Here is a 13,357-nt window from a genome sequence, read left to right as displayed (position 1 = left end):
TCAGGGTATAAAGTATATATTTTTTGTAGCTAATCAACTGAGAGAATTCTGAAGTCTGAAAAAGATTGTTCAGATATAATACCAGTATAGTAAATTTAAACTGGTGGTTTTTAGGGCATTAAGCCTTTACTCTTTACCTTGCTTCATATTAGATTCCCCTGAATCTGTTTAACTCCTCCCCTTTCTTAATATTGTGGTCTAAGGAAGAGACATTTGTGAGTTAACACTTTTTTTTTTTTAGAATGATATTATATCACATATGTTCACATTTTGTATCTTGTGTTGCTTGTAACAAGATTAATGCTTGTGAAATATTTAAAATTGCATAAATAAAAAAAAAATGTGAGCAAGTGCAAAGTGATACAAGTGGGAAAGAGTAACCAAAATCTATACCTGCATGATGCAAAGTTCCACACTAGGGGGGTCTTTTACTAAAGGTTAGCTCGAGTTATGTTCAGTAGGTCCCATTTTATTCCTATGGGCCCTGCTGCAGATAACGCGAGCTAATCTTTAGTAAAAGACCCCCTAGGAGTCATCGCCCAGGAAAACGATCTAGGCATTAATGGTGATGATATTTTGAAAACCTCTGCAGAGTGTGTAGCGTTGGCTGAGAAGGCAAATAGAATATTCGGTATTATTAGGAAAGGAATGGAAAACAAAAATGAGGTCATTATAATGCCTTTGTATTGCTCCATGGTACGACCACACCTCAAGTACTGTGTGCAGTTCTGGTTACCGCATCTCAATAAAGATATAGCGAAATCAGAAAAGGTACAGAGAAGGGTAGCAAAAATGATAAAAGGGGTAGGACGACTTCCCTGTGAGGAAAGGCTAAATAGGCTAGGGCTCTTCAGCTTGGAGAACACAGCTGAGGAGAGAGATGGTAGAAGTCTATAAAATACTGAATGGAGTGGAACGAGTAGAACTGAATTGCTTGTCTACTTTTTCCAAAAATACAAGGATTAAGGAGCACACAATAAAGCTAAGTATAAAATATTTCTTCACTCAACATGTGGTAAAAGCAGTTAGCTTTGCAGGATTTAAAAAAGTTTTGGATAATGTTCTAAAAAAAAGTTCATAAGCCATATTAAGATAGGCTTGGGAAAATCCACTACTTATTTATAGGATAAGCAGCATAAAATCTGTTTTACTCTTTTGGGATTTTGCCAGGTACTTGTGACCTGAATTGGCTACTGTTAGAAACGGAATACTGGACTTGATGGACCTTTGATCTGTCCCAGTATGGCAATGCTTACGTTCTTATTTTTCCCAAGGCCATGTGCCAATAGAGTGAATCTCATCACATTTTGAACTGTAAGAGAGCTGTTGCCCATCTAGAATGAATTAAAGCTCTTTAGAAAGTTCACCCAGCTTTTTGTTTCATTTTTGCTCCTTTTAGCTTGAAATTGCTGTATCAAAGAGCTCTGCTTATTTGGATGGCAAACTTTCCATATGCTTCACTTTCATACTCAAAATGATCTTATGTTGTAGGAGTGTTTTAGAACTCATACAGTAGTGTAAGAGTATCACTGTGTGTGTGATTTAAGGTGTGCCTCTATAGAGAAAAGATGATTGTAACATGGAGTTCAGACTGTGCAAGTACCTCTTATTACTGCGATACAACAGCAGTGCCTTTTGAGTGTTAGTCCAACTCTAGGCCTTGCTAGGGTTCAACTTTAAGTTTTGGGTTTTTTTTTTAAATTCTAACTTATGAAAAACTGCTTTGCCCTCTTGGTGAAATTTAATTATGCTCTCCTTTTGTTTTGGTGGATGCAGCCCATAGCTGGGAATCCCACAACTTTAGAGAAAGCAGAGTAGGTTACATGTTGAAGGAGTGTTATGAAGATATGTCTGTCACTAGTCCCACATGCTGTCCTTCCCTCCTCTTTTGGAGGTGAGTTTTCTTAGCTTCACATTTGAATGGAGGCATGCTATTTCCATTCGTGTGACTGGTGATTCCTCTGTCTTTAGTTAGCACTTTTTACAGGTAATAAACTTTTGCTATGTGTGTGTGCAGTACAGTTAGCTGTCAGTGTAAATCCAACAATGCAGTAAGATTTAGGAAGTGTAGCTTTAAGCATTGTGTTCAAAGCTGATGTTCTCTAAATATATTGTCAGGAAATAAAATAGTTTTAATATCATTTGCAGGCTATGATGCTTCTGATTCCAGCTTTCATATTGATTGGATGGGCCAGTAGTGTAACTATGCTTTATATTGGACTACTAATTTACTCATTTGGTAAGTTATTCAAATGAAGCTCTGTAATGTGATATCTGTTATTTTAAAAAATGCTTACTTTTCATATTTTTGTCAATTTAGGGACTGTGATGAGCATGTAAAAATTAAACTCCTAATCTTTTGTGAAGAAACTTGATGTTTAAATCCTTAGATACTGAGGGATTGTTACTGTGAAGACAACAGTTCACCATAGTCACTCAAGTGGGTTAGTCACCACACTGCACTGAATGGGCACCTATTCCAGAACTTTCTGCTCCTTGTAATGCTATATTTCAAACGTGTACTGTCAGCATTACACAGTGCTGTTTAGTACCCATAATTCAGCTAACCTAGTTTAGCTTGACTCAAGGCCTCTCGGAGGTATTACTGGCAGCTCTGACCCCTGTACTCATCCCTGGTGATGTTAGTGTAGGTAAATGAGATGTCTCCAGATGTTTTGGGCTTGTCATTGACCTGCTAGAAGAACATTACTCTGAATAACAAAGAAACCCAAACATATGGGCTCCAGTAGCCAGATGCCTTCGAAGGCATTCATACCTACTTGGAAATGAGTAGACTTCAGATCAAAATATCTTATACAGGTCAAATGCTGGGAAAGAGACCTATGTTGAAAAAGACTGGCAGTTTCAAGTATAAAAACACAGAGGAAGGAAGATGCAGATATTCTCACACCCACATCCTGAGAGACTCATAGATGGACAGAAACATATTAACACACACACATTCAGAGACTCAGAGACACCTATTCTTAGTAGGGTTACCATATGGCTCCAGAAAAATGAGGACAGATTGAGCCAGTTTCTAAGACACATGCACACTCACTTTCTAACACTCTGCCAAGTGTTCTACATTTGTAACAAGCTTTTTTTTTTTTATTAGATAAAATACTTTTTATCCCCCTGCAACATGTATCTGTGTTATTTTTCTACATCCCACTAACTCTGTGAAGTGGACCCAGGACATCACTCTGGCAGTGATCTAATTGTCCCAGTCTTGAAGGCCCAGTGTTGCTTTTTTTGTTTGTATAGTGATCTAATAATATCAGACGATGACATGTACCACTTAATTCTTTTTCTGAATTTGATATCAGTGAAAGATTGGATGGCTACAATTTCTCAAAACCAAATGGTGAAGCACTTAATTCATGCCAAAAGGTAGGTACACGTGAAAGTCATCCACATATAGTAATTACATACATTTTTTTTTGGCGGGGGGGGGGGGGGGGGGTTTAGCTCATGCCTCTTTTGTAGCTCAAGGCAAGATACAGCGAAGATACTTACCTGTAGCAGGTATTCTCCGAGGACAGCAGGCTGATTGTTCACATGTGGGTTGACATCCGCGTCGGCCCAGGAAACAGCAGTTTTTTCAAGGAAAAAATATAAATGTTTTGCTCAGAGTCTTCTGGAGCGTGAATCACACGCACCGTGCATGTGCGGACAACTTCCCACCCGTCACGCAAGCGTGCCCCTTAGTTAAATCAAAAAGCATACAAGAAACTAGTAACAACTCCAAAGGGGAGGTGGGCGGGTTTCTGAGAACAATCAGCCTGCTGTCCTCGGAGAATACTTGCTACAGGTAAGTATCTTCACTTTCTCTGAGGACAAGCAGGGTGCTTGTTCTCACATGTGGGGTATCCCTAGCAACCAGGCTCACTCAAACAATGAACATTGGTCAATTGGGGCCTCGCATCGAAGAGGACATAACATAGATTGACCTAAAACCATAAACAACTAACTGAGAGCACAGCCTGGAACAGAACAAAAATGGATCTAGGGGGGTGGAGTTGGATTCTAAACCCCGAACAGATTCTGCAGCACTGACTGGCCAAACCGACTGTCACGTCGGGTATCTTGCTGAAGGCAGTAGTGAGATGTGTTTGTGTGGACTGATGACCACGTTGCAGCCTTGCACATCTCTTCAATGGAGGCTGACTTTAAGTGATTTATGAGGACGGGGAAAGAATGTTGGCAAGACAATTGACTGGTTCAGATGGAACTCTGACACCACCTTCGGCAGGAACTAAGGGTGCGTGCGGAGGACTACTCTGTTGTGATGAAACTTGATTTAAGGTGCATGCACTACCAAGGCCTGAAGCTCACTGACCTTACGAGCTGAAGTAACAGCCAACAAGAAAATGACCTTCCAGGTCAAGTACTTCATATGACATGAATTCAGTGGCTCAAAAGGAGCTTTCATCAGCTGGGTGAGAATGATGTTGAGATCCCATGACACCGGTGGAGGTTTGACTGGGGTCTTTGACAAAAGCAAACCTCTCATGAAGCGAACAACTAAAGGCTGTCCAGAGATAGGCTTACCCTCTACATGGCGATGATAAGCACTAATTGCACTAAAGTGAACTCTTAGGGAGTTGGTCTTGAGACCAGATTCCAACAAGTGTAGAAGGTATTCAAGCAGGGTCTGTATAGGACAAGAAAGAGGATCTAAGGCCTTGCTGTAACACCAGACGGCAAACCTCCTCCATTTGAAAGATTAACACCTCTTCATGGAATCTTTCCTGGAAGCAAGCAAGACTCGGGAGACACCCTTTGAAATACCCAAGGAGGCAAATTCTAAGCTCTCAACATCCAGGCCGTGAAAGCCAGAGACTGGAGGTTGGAATGCAGAAGCGACCCCTCGTTCTGGGTTATGAGGGTTGGAAAACACTCCAATCTCCACGGTTTCTTTGGAGGACAACTCCAGAAGAAGAGGGAATCAAATCTGATGCGGCCAGAAGGGGAGCAATCAGAATCATGGTTCCGCAGTCTTGCTTGAGTTTCAGCAAAGTCTTCCCCACTAGAGGTATGGGAGGATACGCATACAGGATGCCTGTTCCCCAATGCAGGAGAAAGGCATCTGATGCTAGTCTGTCATGGGCCTGAAGCCTGGAACAGAACTGAGGGACCTTGTGATTGGTCTGGGTGGCAAAAAGATCCACCGAGGGGGTGCCCCACGCTTGGAAGATCTTGCTGGCGACACCCATGTTCAGTGACCACTCATGAGGTTGCATTATCCTGCTCAACCTGTCGGCCAGACTGTTGTTTACACCTGCCAGATAAGAGGCTTGGAGAAACATGCCGTGACGACGAGCCCAAAGCCACATCTGGGCGGCTTCCTGACACAGAGGGCGAGATCCGGTGCCGCCCTCCATGTTGGTGTAATACATGGCAACCTGATTGTCTGTTTGAATCAAAATGATTTGGTTGGACAGCCGATCTCTGAAAGTCTTTAGAGCATTCCAGATCGCTCGCAATTCCAGGAGATTGATCTGAAGACCTTTTTCCTGAAAGGACCAAGCTCCTTGAGTATGAAGTTCATCTACATGAGCTCCCCACCCCAGGAGGGATGCATCCGTTGTCAGCACTTCTTGTGGCTAAGGAATTTGGAATGGACTTCCCAAGGTCAAATTGGATCGAATCATCCACCACTGCAGAGAATTCTGGAAGTCTGTGGACAGTTGGATTACATCCTCTAGACTCCCTGCAGCTTGATACCACTGGGAAGCTAGGGTCCATTGAGCTGATCTCATGTGTAGGCATGCCATGGGAGTCACATGAACTGTGGAGGCCATGTGCCCCAGAAGTCTCAACATCTGCCGAGCCATGATCTGTTGAGACGCTCGAACTATGGACACCAGGGACAGGAGGTTGTCTGTCCTTGCCTCAGGAACAAAAGCTCGAGCGGTCTTTGTGTTCAACAAAGCTCCAATGAATTCCAACTTTTGAACTGGGGTGAGGTGGGACTTGGAGTAATTGATCATGAATCCCAGTAGTTCTAGCACCTGAATAGTCATTCGCATGGACTGTAGAGCGCCTGCCTTCGAGGTGCTCTTCACCAACCAATCGTCGAGATAAGGGAACACATGCACTCCCAGTCTGCACAGCGACACTGCGACTACTGCTAGGCACTTTGTGTACACTCTGGGCGTGGACGCCAGACCAAAGGGCAGTACACAGTACTGAAAGTGCTGTGTTCCCAGCCGAAATTGAAGATACGTCCTGTGAACTTGGAGTATTGAAATGTGTGTGTAAGCATCCTTTAAGTCCAGAGAGTATAGCCAATCATTTTCTTGAATCATGGGAAGAAGGATGCCCAGGGAAACCATCCTGAACTTTTCTCGGACAAGAAATTTGTTCAGGGCCCTCAGGTCTAGGATGGGACGCATCACCCCCCCCCCCCCGTCTTTTTCTGCACAAGGAAGTACCTGGAATAGAATCCCAGCCCTTCTTCATCTGGTGGAACGGGTTTGACCGTTTGGGCCTTCAGAAGGGCGAAGAGTTCTTCTGCAAGTACCTGTTTGTGCTGGGAACTGTAAGAATGAGCTCCTGGTGGGCAATTTGGAGGTTTGGATTCCAGATTGAGGGTGTATCCTGACCGGACTATTTGAAGGACCCACCGGTTGGAGGTTATGAGAGGCCACCTTTGGTGAAAAAATATCAACCTCCCTCCTACCAGCAAGTCGTCTGGTATGGACACTTTTACAGAGGCTATGCTTAACTGGAGCCAGTCAAAAGCCTGTTCCCTGCTTTTGCTGGGGAGCAGCACGGGCCTTAGACGCACGCTGTTGACGAGAACGAGTGCACTGGGGCTGAGCCTGATTGGGCTGTCGAGAAGCAGGAGTGTACCTACGCCTAGGATAGGAATAAGGAGCACTCCTCTTCCCCCAAAAAATACCTCCTAGATGAGGAGGTAGTAGTAGAAGATGCCCGGTGGGAGAGAGAATCCATAGCATCATTATGCTTCTTGATCTGATCAACAAGATCCTCTACTTTTTCAACAGTTGCCTTATCGAGTCCCGCAAGTGAATGCTCATGAAGAGCTGGTATGATTGGATCTTGGCAGCGAACATAGCGGCCTGATATGTCTTCCTCCCAAAAGAATCAAGAGTCCTAGCTTCTCTGCCTGGGGGCTGCAAAGCATAGTCTCTAGTACTCCTGGCTCTCTTGAGGGCGGAATCCACCACCATAGAATTGTGGGGTAACTGAGACATCATCAATCCAGGTTCACCATGGATCCGATACAGGGATTCAGCTTTCTTGGGGACCACAGGGCCAGACAGAGGTGCCGAACAGTTTCGCATAAGGACTTCCTTCAGTACCTTATGCAGAGGGACTGTCAGCCTCTTTAGGTGGAGAAGAACACAGTAACATAGTAGATGATGGCAGAAAAAGACCTGCACAGTCCATCCAGTCTGCCCAACAAGATAAACTCATACGTGCTACTTTTGTGTATATCTTACCTTGATTTGTATCTGCCATTTTCAGGGCACAGACCGTAGAAGTCTGCCCAGCACTAGCCCTGCCTCCCAACCAACAGCCCCGCCTCCCACCACCGGCTCTGTCACCCAATCTCGGCTAAGCTTCTGAGGATCCATTCTTTCTGAACAGGATTCCTTTGTTTATCCCACGCATGTTTGAATTCCGTTACTGTTTTCATCTGCACCACCTCCCGTGGGAGGGCATTCCAAGTATCCACCACTCTCTCCCTGAAAAAATACTTCCTGACATTTTTCTTGAGTCTGCCCCCCTTCAATTTCATTTCATGTCCTCTAGTTCTACTGCCTTCCCATCTCCGGAAAAGGTTCGTTTGTGGATTAATACGTTTCAAGTATTTGAACGTCTGTATCATATCACCCCTGTTTCTCCTTTCCTCCAGGGTATACATGTTCAGGTTTGCAAGTCTCTCCTCATACGTCTTGTAACACAAATCCCATACCATTCTCGTAGCTTTTCTTTGCACCGCTTCAATTCTTTTTACATCCTTAGCAAGATACGGCCTCCAGAACTGAACACAATACTCCAGGTGGGGCCTCACCAACAACTTATACAGGGGCATTAAAACCTCTTTTCTTCTGCTGGTCACACCTCTCTCTATACAGCCTAGCAACCTTCTAGCTACAGCCACCGCCTTGTAACACTGTTTCGTCACCTTCAGATCCTCAGATACTATCACCCCAAGATCCCTCTCCCCGTCCATACATATCAGACTCTCCCCGCCTAACACATACGTCTCCCGTGGATTTCTACTCCCTAAGTGCATCACTTTGCATTTCTTCGCATTGAATTTTAAATGCTAAACCTTAGACCATTCTTCTAGCTTCCGCAGATCCTTTTTCATGTTTTCCACTCCCTCCCGGGTGTCCACTCTGTTACAAATCTTAGTATGATCCACAAAAAGGCAAACTTTACCTTCTAACCCTTCGGCAATGTCACTCACAAATATATTGAACAGAATCGGCCCCAGCACCGATCCCTGAGGCACTCCACTACTCACCTTTCGCACCTCCGAGCGAATTCCATTAACCACCACCCTCTGGCGTCTGTCCGTCAACCGGTTCCTAATCCAATTCACCACGTCGGGTCCTATCTTCAGCCTGTCAAGTTTATTCAACAGCCTCCTGTGGGGAACTGTGTCAAAAGCTTTGCTGAAATCTAAGTAGATTAAGTCTATAGCACGTCCCTGATTCAATTCTCCGGTCACCCAGTCAAAGAATTAAGTGAGATTTCGTTTGGCACGATTTACCCTTATTTTATCATCCTCACTTTAATATTCCCTTATCTCTTGTTTGTCCTGTTTGTCTGCCCTAATTAAATTGTAAGCTCTGTCGAGCAGGGACTGTCTCTTCATGTTCAAGTGTACAGCGCTGCGTACACTTGATAAGCAGTAGTAGTAAAACCATGTTGTCTCGGATCTTGCAACTTGTTGTCTTCTAGGAAATTCACTATCCTTTCCTTCAGAATCGCTTCCATTACTTTTCCAATAACTGAAGTGAGGCTTACCAGCCTGTAGTTTCCAGCTTCTTCCCTATCACCACTTTTGTGAAGAGGGACTATGTCCGCCGTTCTCCAATCCCTCGGAACCTCTCCCATCTCCAAGGATTTATTAAACAGATCTTTAAGAGGACCTGCCAAAACCTCTCTGAGCTCCCTCAATATCCTGGGGTGGATCCCGTCCAGTCCCATGGCTTTGTCCACCTTTAGATTTTCAAGTTGTTCATACACACTCTCTTCAGTGAACAGTGCTCTATCCACTCCATTCTCATTCGTGCTTTTGCCAGTCAATCACGGTCCTTCTCCAGGATTTTCTTCTGTGAAAACAGAACAAAAGTATCTATTTAGCAAATTTGCGTTTTCTTCATCAGTATCTACATAGCGGTTCGCAGCATCTTTCAGTCTCACAATTCCCTTTTTAGTCTTCCTCCTTTCACTAATATACCTTAAGAAATTTTTGTCACCCCTCCTTACCTTCCTAGCCATTTGTTCTTCCGCTTGCGCTTTCGCCAGACGTATCTCTCTCTTCTTTCAGTTTCATCCGGTATTCCTCTCCATGTTCCTCGTCTTGAGTTATTTTTGTATTTCAGGAACGCCAACTCTTTAGCCTTTATTTTCTCAGCCACTTGGTTGGAGAACCATATCGGTTTCCTTTTTCTCTTGCTTTTATTTACTCTCCTTACATAAAGGTTTGTGGCCATATTTATAGCTTCTTTCAGCCTGGACCACTGTCCTTCCACTTCTTGTTCACCCTCCCAGCCCATCAGCTCCTTCCTCAGGTATTCCCCCATTTAATAGTTCAGAACTTCGAGCATCTCAGTCCTGGGCTCATCCTCAACCTCCACAGGGAAGGGAATAGCCGTAGCCATTTCCTGAACAAAAGAGGAAAAGGACAGACTCCGGTGGAGATAGTCTCCATTGTGGTGGAGGGGAAGCTTCAGAGGGAATCTCATAGGACTCATCTGAAGAAAAGTACCTCGGATCTTCCTCTGACTCCCACGAACGCTTCTGCTCAGTATCAGATAAGACCTCTGTTAAGGTACTCGACAAAGGACCTGCCTCGACGCTGAGGAACGATGTCCTCGATGGCGATGTTGAGAGGCCGACGCCTGCTCAGACTGCGGCAAAGCTTCCTCCACTGATGTTGAAGGGGAATCGACCTGGGTGGCAGCCGACACAGATGCTGCAGGTGGCATCGCAGTCGGGGACCTCACCGCAGGAGAAGGGCCAGACACCGCTGCAGCAGATGGTACAGAAGGCGGAAGCACCCCCGACACCGAAGCTGACTGACGTAGCAGTCCTCCAGAAGTTCTGCAAACAAGGCGCGGATGCACTTGTCGAGAGCCGCCATCAGAGATGGCTGCGGGGTCAGTGGAACAGGCTATGTCAGAATCTGTGGAGACTCGGGAGCAGGTACCGAGCTGCTAGGAGACCTATGCATCAGCACCTCCTGTATCGAGGGGGAGCAATCCTCTTGGCGTCGACACTTCTCGGGTGCCGACTCTCTCGACGCGCCGGAGCTTCCGGCACCGTGCGTCGAAGGAGAATGATGACGATGCTTCTTCGCCTTTGCTCGACGCCCGTCATCGAGACTCCTCGGTACTGATGAGGAGGACGTGGAATCCTCACGGCTCCTTAGGGCCGGGTACGACGAAGGTCGGTCCCGGGGGCCCTGTATAACAGGAGGCCTCGAGGCAGGTGGAGACCCACTCGACGCCTTGCTGCTCTCAGTGTGAGTTGGTCTCTCAGCAGCCATTACCTCTCCTTCCGACATCGATGCTCCTTTCAATATCGATACCACCGCCGCTGACCTCGGTGTCGATGTCGAAGGACCGGACCGAGCCCCAAAAAGCTTTTCCCGTTGGGCTTCTCGAGATGCTTGAGTCCGTTTCTTCATACGAAGACACAGACTACAAGCGGCTGGGCTATGGTCTGGCCCTAGGCACTGGATACTCCAAGCGTGGGTATCGGTACCCGAGATGGTCCGGTTGCACCGAGTACAACGTTTGAAGCCGCTGGGTGTCTTCGATGACATGGATGGAAAGGAAAAACAGCTTTGGCGAAATTAAACGATGTGATAGTGCCAAAAAAGTAAAGGGCACAAAAAGGGAGAAACCCAACTGCGCGGCCTAAAAGCCGGCTGCGTCGAAAAGAAAGGAATTTAAAATAGGCAAAAACTAAAAGACTACGGGAGTAAATATGTGTTTGGGTTTTTTTGAGAAAATGACAAAATAATAAAAGAAAAAGACAGAAAATAGTCGTCAGACTGTTCCTGGGCCAAAAATGAGATCAGAAAAATCTTGTCACCTTGTCACGGACAAAAATGAACTAAGGGGCACGCTCATGCAACGGGCGGGAAGTCGTCCGCGCATGCACGGTGCTCATGATTCATGCGCCAGAAGACTCTGGGCAAAACTTTTAAATATTTTGCTTTAAGAAATTGCCATTTCCTGGGCCAACGCAGACGTCGACCCACATGTGAAAACAAGCAGCCTGCTTGTCCTCAGAGAAATTCAGGTACAGTAGCTATTTCTCTGTCCCTGGTGAGTTTGCAATCTAACTTTGTACCTGAGACAATGGAGGGTTAAGTGACTTATGGTTACAAGCAATATTCATAGGATCTGATCTCCAATTTCCTTGTTTTCAGAATAAAATCACCCAGCGGGTGGTGCCATCAATTTATTTGGGGACAAACCGGTTTAGCACACCACTGATAAGTGTAAGATTCACTTATGGTTTAAGACCGCTCTTCTGCAGGAAAGACTCCGCATAAGCGCGCGCACGGAATATGGAAGCCGATTGGCACGTGACAAAGGGAGGATAAATTTGAAATCTCATTGGTTACCTGCCACAAGCGGTAACCAATGAGAGTTTTGTTAGAATAAGTGCACGCACGGAATATGGAAGCCGATTGGCATGTGACAAAGGGGCGGTAAATTTGAAATCTCGGTTAACTGCCACAGGCAGAATAAGCGAAAGAAAGTTGTTAGTGTACACTGGAGTCATCGTGCAACTATAAGACTTTAACACTGGCTGAACGAATAGAAGTTCTTAAAAAATTAGAAAACAAACAAAGTCAAGCATCTATTGCTAAAGAATATGGTGTCAATCCCAGTCAAATTTCACGTATCTTGAAGCAGAAAGATCAGCTTCTAGAAGACTGACAAACAATACAAATCCACACAGGAAACGAAAACGGGCGGGAAAAGCTGAGGAAGTAGAAGATGCTCTTCTTCGGTGGTTTTCTCAAGTCAGGAGCAGACAGTTTCCTGTCAGTGTCCACTGCTTATGGAGAAAGCTAATCAGCTAGCTGAAGTCTTGGACTAACTGAATTCAGAGCCACTGTTGAAAAGATGGAAGGAAAGGAACAACATAAAATTCAAGAAAAACAAAACGCTGATGACTTTGGTGCTAAAAATTGGGTTGTTTCAGTTCTTCCTACCATCTTGAACGAGTTTGCACCTCGTGACATTTTCAATGCTGACGAAAACGGTCTCTACTGGCGAGCGATTCCTGATGGAACACTTGCATTCAAACAAGCCGATACTACAGGAAGTAAAACGTTGAAGGACCAACTGACGATCCTCCTTTGCTGCAATATGGATGGGAGTGAGAAATTGGAACCACTCGTCAAACAGCCCCGTTGCTTCAAGAATGCTAATCAACTTCCTGTGTCATACAAGGCTAACGCAAATTCATGAATGGGGAAATTTGGAAGCAGTGGCTAAAGAAGTTGACACTAGAATGCGGGCACAAAAGTGTCAGTTTTTTTTTGCTTTGTGATAATTGTGCTGCACACAGTGATGATGTCAGGCTGTCTACCGTCAAGGTGGTCTTCCTGCCACCAAACACTACCTCTCTGGTCCAACCTATGGATCAGGGCATAATAGCCAATGTCAAAAAACATTATCGGGCTCTTGTGCTACGTTGTCTGATGAGTGTTATGGATGACCAGACTGGCAAGGATAAACGTGCTGTTGAACTGGCTCGTATTCTATCACTGTTGGATTCCCTACATATGCAGAAAGAAGCCTGGAATCGTGTTACACAGGCAACCATTGTGAACTGCTACAAGCGAGCAAGCTTTAAGGATGTGGAGAGGGACGAAACGGATGCAGCTGTTGCAAATGCGTCAGATGAACAGGCTATTGACATCCCAGCCTGTGTTACTGAAGAGGAGTTTAATCACTAGGTAGCTGTTGATTACGATCTACAAACGGCTGACGTCAGCACTGATGTCAAGATATGCGCCTACACGCAGGCAACGGCTGATGATGAAACAGATGATGAAATGAGCAGAGAGGCACATGCTGACGAAATTCAACAACCTCCTGTCACTTTTGCAAGAGTG

The 13,357-nt window shown here is 45.2% G+C and overlaps 1 protein-coding gene across 2 annotated transcripts in view; it reads left to right on the top strand.

Annotated features, from left to right (window-relative positions):
- Positions 1-13,357, top strand: part of MFSD10 (major facilitator superfamily domain containing 10) — a 103,102-nt gene that overhangs the window by 80,487 nt on the left and 9,258 nt on the right. For both annotated transcript variants that reach the window (XM_030191132.1, XM_030191133.1), the window contains exon 9: positions 2,149-2,239. In XM_030191132.1, the coding sequence (XP_030046992.1) occupies positions 2,149-2,239 (91 nt within the window). The remainder of the gene's footprint in view (positions 1-2,148; positions 2,240-13,357) is intronic.

This window comes from Microcaecilia unicolor, chromosome 2 (assembly GCF_901765095.1).
Source record: "Microcaecilia unicolor chromosome 2, aMicUni1.1, whole genome shotgun sequence".
Lineage (NCBI taxonomy): Eukaryota > Metazoa > Chordata > Amphibia > Gymnophiona > Siphonopidae > Microcaecilia > Microcaecilia unicolor.
Note: the sequence above shows the minus strand (reverse complement) of the source record. Positions and strands in the feature narration are given on the sequence as shown.